Raw genomic sequence first — 14,198 nt, forward strand, 5'->3', positions numbered from 1 at the left:
TGAAAACGGGAGATGTTAAGATTTCAGTTCAATATACTCTGCAATTTTTTCCTTTACTTGAGTGGAAGGTATCAATTGAGAACATACATTATTTAGAAACCTACAACTCTCATCTGCTAGTGATTGTGATTCCTGGGAGAGTCAAAAAGATAATGCAATTTGGTTGGCATGTCTCCTGCTGTATCTTTCCTAACCAGACACAGTATATTGGATAAGACTGCCGTTTCCATTCTTGCGTGCTTGCTAGAACTCTCATGGACCTCACAACAGAGAGAAATGCAGTGCAATTGATACCCAACCAGCTATAGATGCTGACAGAGTCAGTCAGTTTTGCTCTCTCCAATACCACATGCAGCCAGAACAGGTTCTTTCTCATCTGAAATTCAATTACAAAAGCTTCATCCTATGCTTCCCAGCTTCTAGCAACTAAAAGTCTGCCACCCACTGGACTTATGGTTTGGAGATCGTAAGGAAATCATGATTTGTGTCAATACACTGCTATGCTCTCATTAAATTGTATTACTAATTAAATGTGTCTGTTGGAAAACATAGGCCAGGATTACACACTGCGCAGAGCCAGGGGCAAAAAGTATAGTGGTAGGTGGGCCTGTGGTCTGCCAGTATTCTTTTTCTAACCCTCAGATTTCATCTTTTTTGCAGGAAAGGAGGCAAGGTGCACAGTCTTAAGTTCAGAGAGGGCTTTATATGTCCATTTCATACTGTAGGACCCCCCAAACCCTCCTGAAATGGATTTTGGATTCACGTATTCTTGGCGTACAGCCCTTGGTATTCCAGACAAAGCCAGAAGTGCCCATAACCCACCAGAGGTTGTTTCAAAGCAACTGACCATTGCAATGCAGGTCACAGTTGCATAATCAATGTTCCCAAACTACAGAAGAAATGCTAAACTTTAAGCAGCAGCTGATGCTTTTTATCAGGCTTGCCAGATATTCAGAATATTTTATTTCTGCCTTACCACACTGGAACTGCCTGAGCTACAGCCAGGTTGGAGAAACTGAAATTAAAACAATTGGAAGACGGAAGAAATATGCACAATGTTCTGTGTCTGAACTTTTCTAGGCAGGGAACATCTGATTTGGGTTGGTCTGCCCCTGAACTGAAACATGTGTATTTTAGATGTTTTGTTCTAGACACAGACCAAAGGGAGACTGTTTCCAGTATGGATTGAAAAACAGATTCTATGCTGGATACTGTGTTGATCGTTGCAATTGAAATTCCTTTTTTGCATTCTCCTTCTGGACTAGTGGAACAGGATTGGGTTCATACTGCTGTTTAAACTGGATAGCAGATGACTTTGGTGACATTTCCATTGTAGCCCTTGACTAATAGAATACCCTGGCCCCTTGAGATCCGACAAGCTATCTTTTAACTGACCTGAAGGCAGGGAAGAGCTGGCTCCCACCCCCACCCCTCCAAGAAGTGGGATGGAATGAGCTCAGAGTGGGAGAGAACATGTGGTTTGTATTAGGGAAGTGTGTTGTGTCCAGTGTCCAGTTTTTCTAATTATTGGTTGTATTATTTTGGTTTTATTGTGTATATTTTGTGGTTTTATTTTTAGTTGTAATCCACCCAGTTTGGTTTAAGATTGGCAGCAAATACAAATGTTTTTTTAAAAGAAATAATAAAACTGCAGTCATTTAAAAACAACCAGGCACAGAGGACCATACTGGGCCTGGGGAAAAAACTGCCAAGGGAATTTGTTGCATGGCCGCTGGGCTCAGAGCAGGACTGGTGTTGTTCCTGGTCTTGTAGTGACTAGTGATAACTACCTGGGTAACTGACTGCAACCTCCACAGCCCCAATTCCATTTTAACTGCTGTTCTTATCATTTCAGTTTGATTCAAAGTGGTGGAATGTGTGTTGGTTAAAAGGATTTCTGTTTCCCATTTTTGAGATCAGCCAGTTTGAATTTAAAAGAACATTTGTCATCCCCCAAAACATTTATCCAAATAAGGCTGCTCTTATATGGAGCAGGAACTAATTTTTCCACCTGATGGATGATCGCATTACAGTACTGCTTTCTAAATACATGAAGATTCCTTTCTTTTTCTATCCAGAAACTTGTTTTAAAAAAATTTTTAACTTCACCATCATGCCAATTTTAGACTAGTCAGGGGCCTTTTTCAATCTATCTTCACCTACCCCAAGCCCACTATAGTACCCACTGCTCAGAGAAATTAGGGCAAAGGTAAAGTCAGGGCCAATGTTTGCTTGCCTGCAGAGAAAGACACTGTTAAGGAGGCTTCAGCTGAACCCAATGCCAAGAGTTCTTTGGTGGTGTTCAGGAAGAACCCATTGCTGAAGCAATTCTATACACTGCACAAGCACAGATGGCAATCGTAGATATGCCCCCACTTTCTCAGCAGCCCAAGTTCTGAGAAGGTCTGAATTCCCAGCATGGGATGATAATGATGCTTCAAACCACAATGGGACAACTCACCATGGCCAACATGCTGTGGAACAATTCAATGTAGTCATTTAAAATAAATTTAAAAATATTTTAATTTTGTAACTCTTGTCCTGTGATGAGTTGTCCCATGCTGAGTTTGCCATGGTTCTACAGTGAGTTGGCTGTGTCGAATTGGCCATAGCCAATCTACTACCAAATGGATATGCTGAGTGGCAAAAGGCAGAATCTGATGGAAGCACCTGTCCTTGAAGATTCATGTCTTTGGTCTGCAACTCCTACAGATAGGAAGGATATGGGCATCTTTCGATCTCTGATACTTCATTTCCTATTTAGACATAATTGGGGTCTCCTTCCCACCTCTAGCAGTACTAGATACCTGTGTTGTTGATTAATACTGTGGCTGTGTGGCTGTTAGCTATTTTAAATGCTTGTATTGTACTTTTGTGTTCCCTTTCCCTCGAGTTGTTCGCCGCCCTGAGTCCCCCTGGGAATAGGGCAGCATATAAATAAAACAAATCTCAATCTCAATACTAAGTTTTCTGTTAAGGCAAAGCATCAAATATGAAATATATGGTATCCTTCAGATGATAGATTTTGAATGTTCAGCCATTCAAGTGGCACTTCATCTAATTTTCTATGACTACCACATCCCCATACCTTTTTCAGCAACTTGAATTGTGCCTTCCTCTCTGAATCACTAGGACAGGGCAATAGGCCCAAATACTGATTTCCATTCCACCTCAGACATTTGATTCCATTGAGATGGAGGTTACTTTTTACTTCTCCTTCACCATCTACCAGTGGGAGGTGAGCTGTTTGCTGCTGTAGACCCAGTACTTCCCAGGTGAAAGTTGTTTCATGCAGATGCTAGATGATTTATATGGAAAATGAGAAGTGCATAGCCATTAACAATGTTGAGCTGGTTATTGGGTCACCAGCACTGAGTCATGTGCTGCCAAATCTTAGCTGTGGCTTTATAGTTGCAGTAGAGCCAATCTATGAAAAGAAACTTGGCAACTTACATTGAGTTGACTCCAGCAGTAGAGTCCAGCCCATCACACAGCTTTAATGGACAAATATTGTAAGATTACTGTTTATTTTACCTGGGTATGAAGAAGAGATACATGATCCCATTCGGTGAAAATCCCAATTACTTTTTAAAGAGGCTGTTGGACAGGTATCCACCTCATGACACTGACTGCTAGTTTCTTAGAATGGGGATTCGGGGCATGTGTGCATTTCAGTGTTTCTCTGCAATGAACCTCAAGTGCAGAAATAGCCAGACTGGCAGTTTATGCATTTTCTTCTTCAAAATATGCTTGAAGAACCTTGATTCTGAGGATGACATGGCATTTGGAACCCAATCACTGCTGTCCTGCAATGGCCAAAAATTCTTACTTTTGGCCATTGCAGGACAGCAGTGATTGGGTCAGTTTGTGACCCAAGGGTGAAGGAAGCATCTCTGCCTGCTCCTGAGAACTTTGGTTGCTCAACCTAGCTAAGATCAGATTTCTGTGCAGCTAAAACAAGGAATTTAGAGCCTAGGATTCTGCTTGGTAAGCCCAAGAACACCAATCTCAATTCCAGCGATCTATTGCCAGACAAGAGTTGCTTTCCAGAAGCAAGTTGAACCTGCTTGTTTTGAGCAATGTAAAGGTCTCGCCAGATCCAGTAATAGTTGTCCAGCTATACACTTCTCACCAACTAGGAGATCCTGAGCAAGACAAAGTTCTCTCGGCTAAGTGGTATGGCAATATCACAATTCACACCTGAAAATGGATTTGATTACATGTCCTCAAGGTGACCATCCCTTTGCTGGACCAGTAAAGGTCTATGTCCTTATCTCAAATGTCCAGACTATTCTATCAACTCACCTTGTCAAGGTCTTAATCTGTTATTAAATTGCCAGAACAGGCAAGAGATCAGTGGGTCTCTGACTCATATCACCTGAAATGCACATCGGATGAGATTCATGATTCACTGATGTTAATTCAGAATGCCTTTTTGTGCAGTTTCTTCAACTTCAAAGGCATCTTGAAAACTCCCAATTAACAAGATGAGTCTGTACGCATAACTAAATTCAGCAAGATATTACCATGTTCTCTCTCCCCCACCCCAAACCTCAAATTTCTGCAATGGCTTTTTTGGTTCGGTCAGTTTTCAGCTGAGTTTCTGACAGTGCATTTGAAAGCAAAAAAAAAAAAAAATGGTAAATGGGTTGATTGGGTTAAGTTTGCCCATGGATGTTGCTCATTCTTTCTCCTTATGCCTTTCATTTTATAGAAACTTTAGAAAGTTTTTAAAAATGCAAAGACTATTCTGTATGGATTGTGTACAATATTCTTGTGCACCGTTGATACAATTGATTGTGCATATTACTAAACAAGCATGCTTGACCTATTGGTGCAGTTCTGTCCCTGTAGCATTTAGATGTGCAAAAATAAGTTATATGCAGAAGTCAAGTAAGTATTGGATTTGGTGTTTTGACAACAAATGTAATTCATTCTGTATATACATAAATATAATCCGACTGGAATATAGTATTTTCTGCTCTAGAGGACAGGATTGATTGGAAGTGTTCTCTTATGCACAAGATAAGGTAGCCTAGCTCTTCTTGCATTTCACTAGAATGCCTATACCTCCAGTGAAAATATCTGCTCTTATGTATGCAAAAGCTAAGATTTTGTGAATTTGGGCTGAATAAATGTAGATGGTCACTAAATGGCAGCAAAGAAATTACCCTTTTCCTGATCAGAATACATCTGGCCATAACATTTGAAAACTCAGGTGACCGTTCAATACCTAGAGGGTCTAGGTGTTTCATATCCTCTACATAAAACGTATCATTTTCCAAGATTTTGTCAGTAACTATTTTTTACTGAATCTTCAATTATTTATACAGGATTTCCACAAAATGTTTGTGTGGATTCAGTCCAAATGTAAAATGTTTTGTTGTAGACCTCATTTATTGGTTTTCTTCCCTTTTAACCTTTTATTTTTAACTTAAATGTAAGGTATTTTTAAATGAACAAAAATTACAAAGTATAAATTGACCTGAACAATATCGAATATATTGACCTAAACAAATATATTGACTTGTTGATTCAATTAAAGTATATATTTAATAATTTCACTGGAAGAGTGATTATTTTCTATAGACTTACTGACAAACTCCAAGCTGATTTAACTTCTCAAAAGCAAAAATACAACTATGCTTATGTTGCTGTTCCTCATCAAGTACTGAAGAGTAGCATCTCCTACTTCCTAGCTGAAACTGACAACTACAAAGTTACCAACTGATTCTGCTCAATGGTTACTGAGGTTACTATCAGTATCTCAACCTGTGACGAGCACAATTTTAAATTTATTTACATTTGGTACAAGTACAACCTGAAGAAAATGACAAGTCTTGATTATAGTAACACAGGTTAGATGTAATTTTTCTGAGTCAGTATTCAAAATTAAATATAGTGCATTTGAGAGTATTAAAGTATAGTGACCACCTACACTATCATAGTCTATTTTAACTGAAGAAACTTTTATAACTGTACCACATACCTCATCCAAATACTGTATGATGACCATTTAGTATAAGAGCCAAGGTGGCGCAGTGGTTAGGGTGCAGTACTGCAGGCCACTTCAGCTGACTGTTATCTGCAGTTCAGCGGTTCTAATCTCACTGGCTCAAGGTTGACTCAGCCTTCCATCCTTCCGAGGTGGGTGAAATGAGGACCCAGACTGTGGGGGCGATATGCTGACTCTGTAAACCGCTTAGAGACGGCTGAAAGCCCTATGAAGCGGTATATAAGTCTAACTGCTATTGCTAATCTCCAAGTGCACACATTTTAAGATTAATTACTTTATATTATTTTTCCTATTAAAGGAAACTTAATTTAGCAATTAAAACTCCACCAGTTTTTGCTATCACATATTATACAGAGGATTCACAGAAGAAAGTTCCAGTAATCTAAAGGAGAAGATCCTTTCATAGATCTCAATGCTAATTGGGACAAGAACAACCAAGTAAACAATTGTTACTACTCTGCTTAGGCCAAATAACAAAATTATATACAGCTATTCCAAGAATATACCCATTTTTTTCTTGGATCTATTAAACATGTACCTGAATTACCAGGATTTATTGCACAATTCTTTCAGTGAGGCTCTGTAGTATATCCCCTACACAAGTTTCAGAACTTTATGTTTAGGGGAGATTTGCAAACTTAGATCAAATTTAACTAAGATATTCAAAAGAATAGAATATAAGAAGTTGCTTAGTTATTACTCTTTAAATACATACTATTCCTTAAATAATTATAAAAATGATGAACTGGAATTCAGCATTTAGTTTCTTTTTAAAAAATGCAGCTTTGAGTTTGGCCTACTTCATCAAATGAATTTAACTATGTTAGGTGAGTTGACTTCCAACTCTTTCTACTAAGATTGCATTACTATACAATCTTGTGTATGTGGGGGAAAATACTACCCCATCCTTGAGTCCCATAGTTTTACATATCCAGACACAGTAAAAATCATCCAATCCTTAGCAGTTCTTAAAAGCAGGTAATTTCAACTTCAGATGAACAACATGACATATTTACAACATGTCATTTATTATACAAAAAGAAAGCCAAAGGTGTACCTTCTTTTCACATAACTGTAAGGACCGACCATATTGTTCTTGGTAACCACAAAAAGGTGGCTGCCAGTATCTAACCTGAAACCCTAGAATTACCAGCTGGTCTCCCATCCAAGTACTAATCAGGTTCCCTAGATCCCCCCCCCCCAAAAAAATCAGTCATCAGCTACGTAGCAGACAGTTACTTTTAAATGAATAATCTCATTACCTACTTTCAACTAGACATTCATTGTCTATAAGCTTAAAGTAGACCTATATGCAAAATAAGCAAGATCACATTTATTCTTCTCAGCTGTTCTTAAATGACATTTGAATTTATTAGCTGTGAACTAATAGTTTAAAGAGCTATTTCCACAATGGGCTACTAAAAGATGAGCTGTACATGGAATGTTTTATGTCTGATATAACTTGACAGGGTATATTAAATCTTATGAAGTTCCTATTTGATACCATTTGAAGACCATTAAACATTTAAGATCTTTACATTATTTTTAAAAAACATAATAAATTAAAACAGATTTATTTCCACTGGCATGGATTTAATTTAAATGCATGAGACCAATAAATATCTGGGTACAAAATCAATGTATATTTTGGCATTCAAATCACAAACCATCAAAGGCTTATGTGGATAAATATTGCATGCAATATTTAGGGGGAATTTTAAAGCTCTGTAAATGTAAGAAAAATATTTTTTTATTAATTTTTACTTGCAGGGCTTCAAGCTAACTTTTGTTGTTAAACCTTGAATTTTTAATTACTCAAATATAAGAGTAATGGAAGACAGCATGCTAAGCCAAACAGCACTAGCGTTTGCTTGGAAGTTTGAATGTGCCTTCAAACTATTAAACATATTTTAATTACGTTATACCTAAGTCAACTTGCATGTTTTATTTTGCACGAATGGTTGTCAAGATACAAGAGTTAAATCCTTAGAACGATTTGTAACAAAAACTTTAATCTCCAAGAGTTTACAGTGACAAGACAATGTATGCACAATGAGGAAAATTTCTATCTACAATGTACCCTTATACATATGTACTTATCCAAATTAACAGTTAATCTGCATTACAAATATTTTAGCAGTAGTGCTCTACATAAAAAGATGTAATAGTTAATTTGAATTTTGCACAATAATGGCAATTCTGGCATAAATCAGAACTCAAGACAGATTTAGAAAAAGGCTGGCTACAAGTTTTCAGTCTTATTGTTTGCCATTAGTTTATTCTGGTCAATTAAGCCTCCACATTTCATACTGCAGAGATTGTCCATTCACAATTATAGCAAATATTCATGATTTACATGTCTATGTGTTAATTTATTTTTTAGTTTACTTTTTGCAGATTCTAGAAAATGACCCAGCAGACTATGAACATTTGCTGCTGTAGGTTTATTGAAGATTTGTTTACCTCTGCAAGGTAACTGGCTAACATTAAAATAGTTTATGCTTAAGGGTACAATGTAGAACAGGTTTATTACACTTTGAATGATCTGCTCAAAACCATATACATTTTCACAACTATTACATGTCACCTGTTACAAAAAAAGAAATTGACAGCTAAAACATTTTTAAAATGCACCAAGCTTTATGAGGTCTTAAACAAAACAATGTTCTGTACATACTGTCTTCAGACCAAAATGTGACTTCCTGTACACCATTCTTCCTGAAGTTCTATTTCCTGTCATTTGACCTGGAACGGCTGGAGTATACACAAATGATTTAGATAAACAATGATAAATGGATATATTTCGATATAATGTAAATATTATACAAGTTTAATTTACATTTGAATATTCAACTTGCCCTCTATATAGTCAAGCAATTTTTAAGGACAATACATTGTATTTTAACATATTTTTAATCACTCCAGTATTTGAAAGTGTCCATATATTCTTACCTACGAGATCTGGAAAATGAACGGGAAGGCTTATGATTTCTCTCCCTTGAGAGTGATCTCTCTCTCCTTCTATCTCTAGAAAGGGACCTGTAAAGGAAATAGTATCATGAAGTTAGTTGCATCAAAAATCAGGTTCCAAAACAGCATTCCCCACCCCACTTTTTGAGCACCAGGGACCAATTCTGTGGAGAGGTTTTTCCATGGATCAGAGGGGGCGTGGTTTTGCACGTCGCCTGCATCCCGCAAAAGGGGCTTTGCTTGTTTGCACAGCCAATTTCTGGCATGCCGTGGCCCGGTGTCGGTCCAAAGACCAGGGATTGGGACTTGTTCTAGAAGATAAGTATTTATCAGTCTCAAATAGAAAGAGTGCGCTAAATACTTTCAATTAACACTTGTGGCTGATGTATACATATACTGTTCTAGTGATTTAGAGCTGTGATATATTAAGCTCTATCAATGCTTTAGATTCATGCTTGGCAATCCCTAATAGATTCCATATGAATATTTAGCACCAGAAAGTCAAGGATGACTTCAGAATAAACTGTGAATAAAGTATTCAGCAAAAAATTAACAATTCAATTTAGATCTTTGGCAAGATATCTTATTCTGAAGCCTCCCAATTCAAAATTAAGTTTTCCCTCTTAACAAATTAAAAAATAGAAAAGATCAGTTTAAAAGGTTGATTTAAAACTATTATATTATGTTCATCCATGTCCTTCCATTCTGTACAGTCTTTCTCAACTTTGGCCACTTCAAAGGATATGGATTTCAACTCCCAGAATTCCAGTCAGCAAGCTGCCTGGGTAGTTCTGAGATGTCAAGTCCACGTCTTGAGATTATTGTGCTTGAGAAACACTGATCTAAATGTACGGACCATTAGTGCATTACAGTCCCCATTCCCAGATCTACAAAAGTAAGTCTGTTTGCATGACTTACTGAATTTGTGAAACATTTTCATGACACAGGGAATGTTTATTTGCATCTACGTACGAAATACTTTGGCAAGGCATAATCAGCCTCAACAATTTACCTGCTACGACTACGGGAAAAACTCCTCCTCCGTGGAGATCTGCAATCAAAAAAGAAAGGTGAGTCTTTTAATCAATTCAACACAACTGAGGTGAGGTAATTCCCAACTTGTCAAGTCACTGTTGGGCCCAGTGAATGTGCCAAGATAAATGGCACCCATCGTCCAGCAAAATGGAAAGATTCAGGCATTAAAAAGACTCAGCGTGATCAGCATGTTTCCAGCCATGAGTTTGTTTTAACTAATACCATGTCATAGCAAACCTGTCTCCAATGCAGCACTTCCATCTCAACTAAATCCTCTGCCTAAAAGACTACACCAAAGTCCCACAAGTAGTTCCAAATTGGTATAACTAGTTTTTTGGAACCCATGCAAGGCAGAGTACCAAGTGAAAGATTAACGCACACAGTGACAATGACTAATTAGAGCTGCATCTGTGAATGTAATTTTTAACATGTCATAGTGTGTTTAGTCTAAAGAACCTTAGCTTGCCCAGTTTATCCCATAAAGTAATTGTTCTGAAATAGTTAGTAAAACAATTTAAAGGTGAAAGGAGGTGGCAGTTTTTTTGCAAGGAAAACAAAGTTAGCAATTAAGTTTGCCCAACTCACATGCAAATATACTGCAGCTTAGTTATTTATATTAGATTCCTTAACACCCTTAAAAGTTTTATTCAAGCAACATATGTATGTTACCACGAAATTATGCACAGCCAGCCTTTGATTGAGAAAAAATAATTACTTATAAGCCGCTTACTCCTTATTTTAACCAGCAGTAAACTGTATAAGCAGGAAAAACTTACTAGTTTTTGGTTTCAACAAGCTAGAAATGGTGAGGTGAGGCTGCCGGACTGACTGCCAAGAAGAATTTGCTGAAAAGGTTTTGCCAGATGTTGCGTTGTATTTAGTTGGTTGGCGAAGGGGGTGTTGTGGATTTTTCCTGCTTTTTTGTTAGCCGAAGGCTGCTGCTGTAGTTGTTGTGAAGACATTTGGTAAATAAACAGCTGAGCTGATTGGCCGGGAATGTGTGGGCGGTCGAGGTGGCTGCTGCCGATTTGGTTAAGGTTGGAGAGAAGGCTGAGAGAAACAGCATGCTCGGGAACCAAAGGGCGGTGCAACCTGACGACTGGCCATGCCTGGGTCATGTGAAACGACACCAGCCAAGCTGAATGGGGCGCGCTGGTCACATGACGCTGAAAGGGCTAGTTGACTGGCTAATGCAGACTCAGAGGGTGGTGAGAAGAGACATGATGGTGACTCTGTAACGGGTTCATTTTTATTAATAAATGGACCAAAAAGCATAAAAAAATGAAAAACAAGCCATCAGTACAACCATCTAGCAGCTAACAAATACTCCTATTGTGTTCTACAGTGAAAGGGAACAGGTTTCATTATTTTGTATGGACTTTATTCATCTGCAATAGGTTGAGATCAGCCCTTGCAGAAATCAGGTTTTAAGTACTGAAGTGAGTATTTAACACTTCATCAATTATCCAGGTCAGAGATGCATTACCAAGCAATCTGCTTTTGTTTGGGGGAATTCATAACTGCAGAATTCAAATGAGGCAATAATATTTCAACAGACTTAATACAGTCGAAATTTAGCTGAGTAACTATTCATTGCTTCAAAATCCATAAAACAGTTGCCTGCTTAGCATCACTTGTGCTAAAGGAAAAGCAAACTGAGTGAAAAAATCCAAGCTGTTGTATGTAATGTTTATCAACAATGAAGCAAAAAAAAAAAAAAAAAAGGCTGAAGTACTGGGACGAAAAAGGGAAGTGACTAGATGAATATACCTCAGAAGAAAAGATGATAATCCACGTTAGAGGATACTATCAACTGGTACAGGTACCCAAGGACAGAAGCCAGTGCTCAATAAAGTGTATCCCTCTAACATCTGCTTAATGCTTTAGAATTTGGTGATTTGATAGACAGTGCAGGTTTTGAAGTCTATTTTGCCAAAATGGTAATACTGCCAACATCATTAATAAAGTTATTTCATCCTGGATACCTGCGGCGAGGTGGAGGACTTCTCCTACGATAGTCATCTCGAGGTCGTCTACCCCATGAGGGAGGTGGGCCACGGTTCCGACTGCGTTTTTCACCATTGGACAGCTCCACCCTGACACGACAGCCACACAATGTTCTGGGAAAGATCATGATTGATATGAATAGATTTAAGTCAAACAACTTAAGGACATGTGCTCTTACAGTTTCCTACACTAGGAGACAGGGAAGTTTTTCAACGTTTTAGACAATTCCTATCCTTACAGCCAGTGGTCAGAATAATCTGAACACTGAATCTTGCAAGCCAATCTATTCCCTTTGTTCCATTGCTCACATACAAGCTATTTAATTATTGCAGAATGCCAACAGCACAAATACAAAAATCCAAAATGTTATTTTTATTCACCTGTTTTCAGAATAAAGGCTAATATTAAAAAAAAATTAATATGCAAATATAATTGCCAATAATATGGTTGGATTGAGTCATTATTCCGTAGCATTAAGAATGCTTAAAATTTTAAGTGCTAAATCAAAATACCAAATGATAGAACATTTCAGTATTTCTAAAATCTGGTAACCATGAAAAAAAAAGCATCTTTTGACTTGCTTTCAAATTAAAATCTTCCCAAGCTAACAATTCATACATTGATCAGTACTTAGAACTACCTGCAAAAATTCCTTTACTTCAAATCCTTTTAAAGGAACATTTTAACATGTTGGTTTTTTCATTATTCATTCCATTCTTAAAAATCAGAATGCTCACTTGGGAGGTTTTCCAAGAAAATCATGAAGTTTACCTCCCATCTAGTTCTCTCACTGCATCGGCAGCATCCCGTGGATCTTCAAATTCAACAAAAGCAAAACCAGGGGGATTTCGAGCAACCCAGACACTCCTCAGTGGTCCATAGTAGCCAAAAGCTCGTTCCAATTCAGTCTTGTTGCCATTGTTCCCAAGGTTTCCTACATAAACCTTGCAGTCCAGCGGGCACGAATCGCGATGCATCTCTGAAATTCATGCAAAAATGGTAATCAATATGGGCAAAAACCACAATCATAGCGGAAGGTAATCCACCTACCGTTTATCAAACAAGACAATCTTATAAATCGCACACGGCTTTATTAAAGATAACGCTAACGATTTTAAAAAAAAAAAACTGTTGTGAACAATCAGCTTCCTAGCTGACAAAGGTACAGGTTTATCGAAAATGTTCTGATGTCAGAAACCGATTCTGATGCAAGTTGAAATCCGAAAATGATCTGAAGGCGATTAACTAACTCAATATAAAATCAGTAAGGTAAACCAGCAGCGACGTTTCCCCCTTTTGTTACATTTCTTCCCCAAATGCTGCTGTGCAAAGTACATATACCACCACATACTCTGGGAAAGCCTTTCCTGAGGTAGGCAGGCGAGCACACCAGTTAAATAAACCTCGTGTTCGTCCACAAGGGAAACATTACACGTAGAAAATGGCGCGCCCTTTTTTAACCGCTTTTACCGTAATAGATTACGCTACGAGAGTCCCTCACAATCTCCGTCTCCCTTTGACAATCAACCCCGTTCACCTCGGGTGCGAGTACAGTAAAAAAAAAAAACACCAGCCCATCAGTTCATCTCCTCTCTCCCACGTACGCGATCAATCCCTGGATCGCAGTATCTTTGACGCTATCCCGATCACACAAAATGGCGGCGGCTCTTTGTCCGCTAATACAACCGCGAGGCCTTCTACGCCGATCCAACCCCCCTTTCCCTCACCGGTTTCCTGGCAAAGAGTGTAAAAGACTCCCGGGAGCGGCTGCCAGTCTTTCCCTTCTTCGCCTCCCCTACGTCGTCCGGCAGCCCCGTGCCCCGTAAGCGCGGTCGGAGTCGCTTGTTTTCCCGCCAAGACTCGGTTCCGCTGTCCCTTTCACTTCTCCCCCACTGGACAAAATGGCGGATGGCGCCTCCACGCCCTGAGTTTATATACCGACTGCTCAACTGGCACGTGACGATAACATTCGCCAATAGTAAGACGCCTCCCTGATGATTGACTTTCTCCAGCGCCCTGCCCATTTCCCGGTGCACAACTCAGACTGAGAGTGCTGGTCGGAGGGCACAGCCGGTTCGCCATAGCAACCGTTATTGTAACCGCAAGGAAGTTGCGAGGGAGGGAAAGGAAGGAATAGGTGGTCCCGACAGTGTAGCCATGGAGGCCTAGG

The 14,198-nt window shown here is 38.7% G+C and overlaps 1 protein-coding gene across 1 annotated transcript; it reads right to left on the minus strand.

The window, feature by feature from the left end:
• Window positions 1-7,942: 7,942 nt before the first annotated feature.
• SRSF3 (serine and arginine rich splicing factor 3) lies at window positions 7,943-13,936 on the minus strand. The gene is made up of 6 exons (XM_032217612.1): window positions 13,756-13,936; window positions 12,800-13,007; window positions 12,007-12,141; window positions 9,999-10,037; window positions 8,969-9,055; window positions 7,943-8,770 (listed from the first exon to the last, which is right to left on the minus strand). The coding sequence occupies exons 2-6, from the start codon at window positions 13,003-13,005 to the stop codon at window positions 8,743-8,745; spliced, it is 495 nt and encodes a 164-aa protein (XP_032073503.1). The 5' UTR covers window positions 13,006-13,007; window positions 13,756-13,936; the 3' UTR covers window positions 7,943-8,742.
• Window positions 13,937-14,198: the final 262 nt, after the last annotated feature.

This window comes from Thamnophis elegans, chromosome 5, assembly GCF_009769535.1.
Source record: "Thamnophis elegans isolate rThaEle1 chromosome 5, rThaEle1.pri, whole genome shotgun sequence".
Taxonomy (NCBI): Eukaryota; Metazoa; Chordata; class Lepidosauria; order Squamata; family Colubridae; genus Thamnophis; species Thamnophis elegans.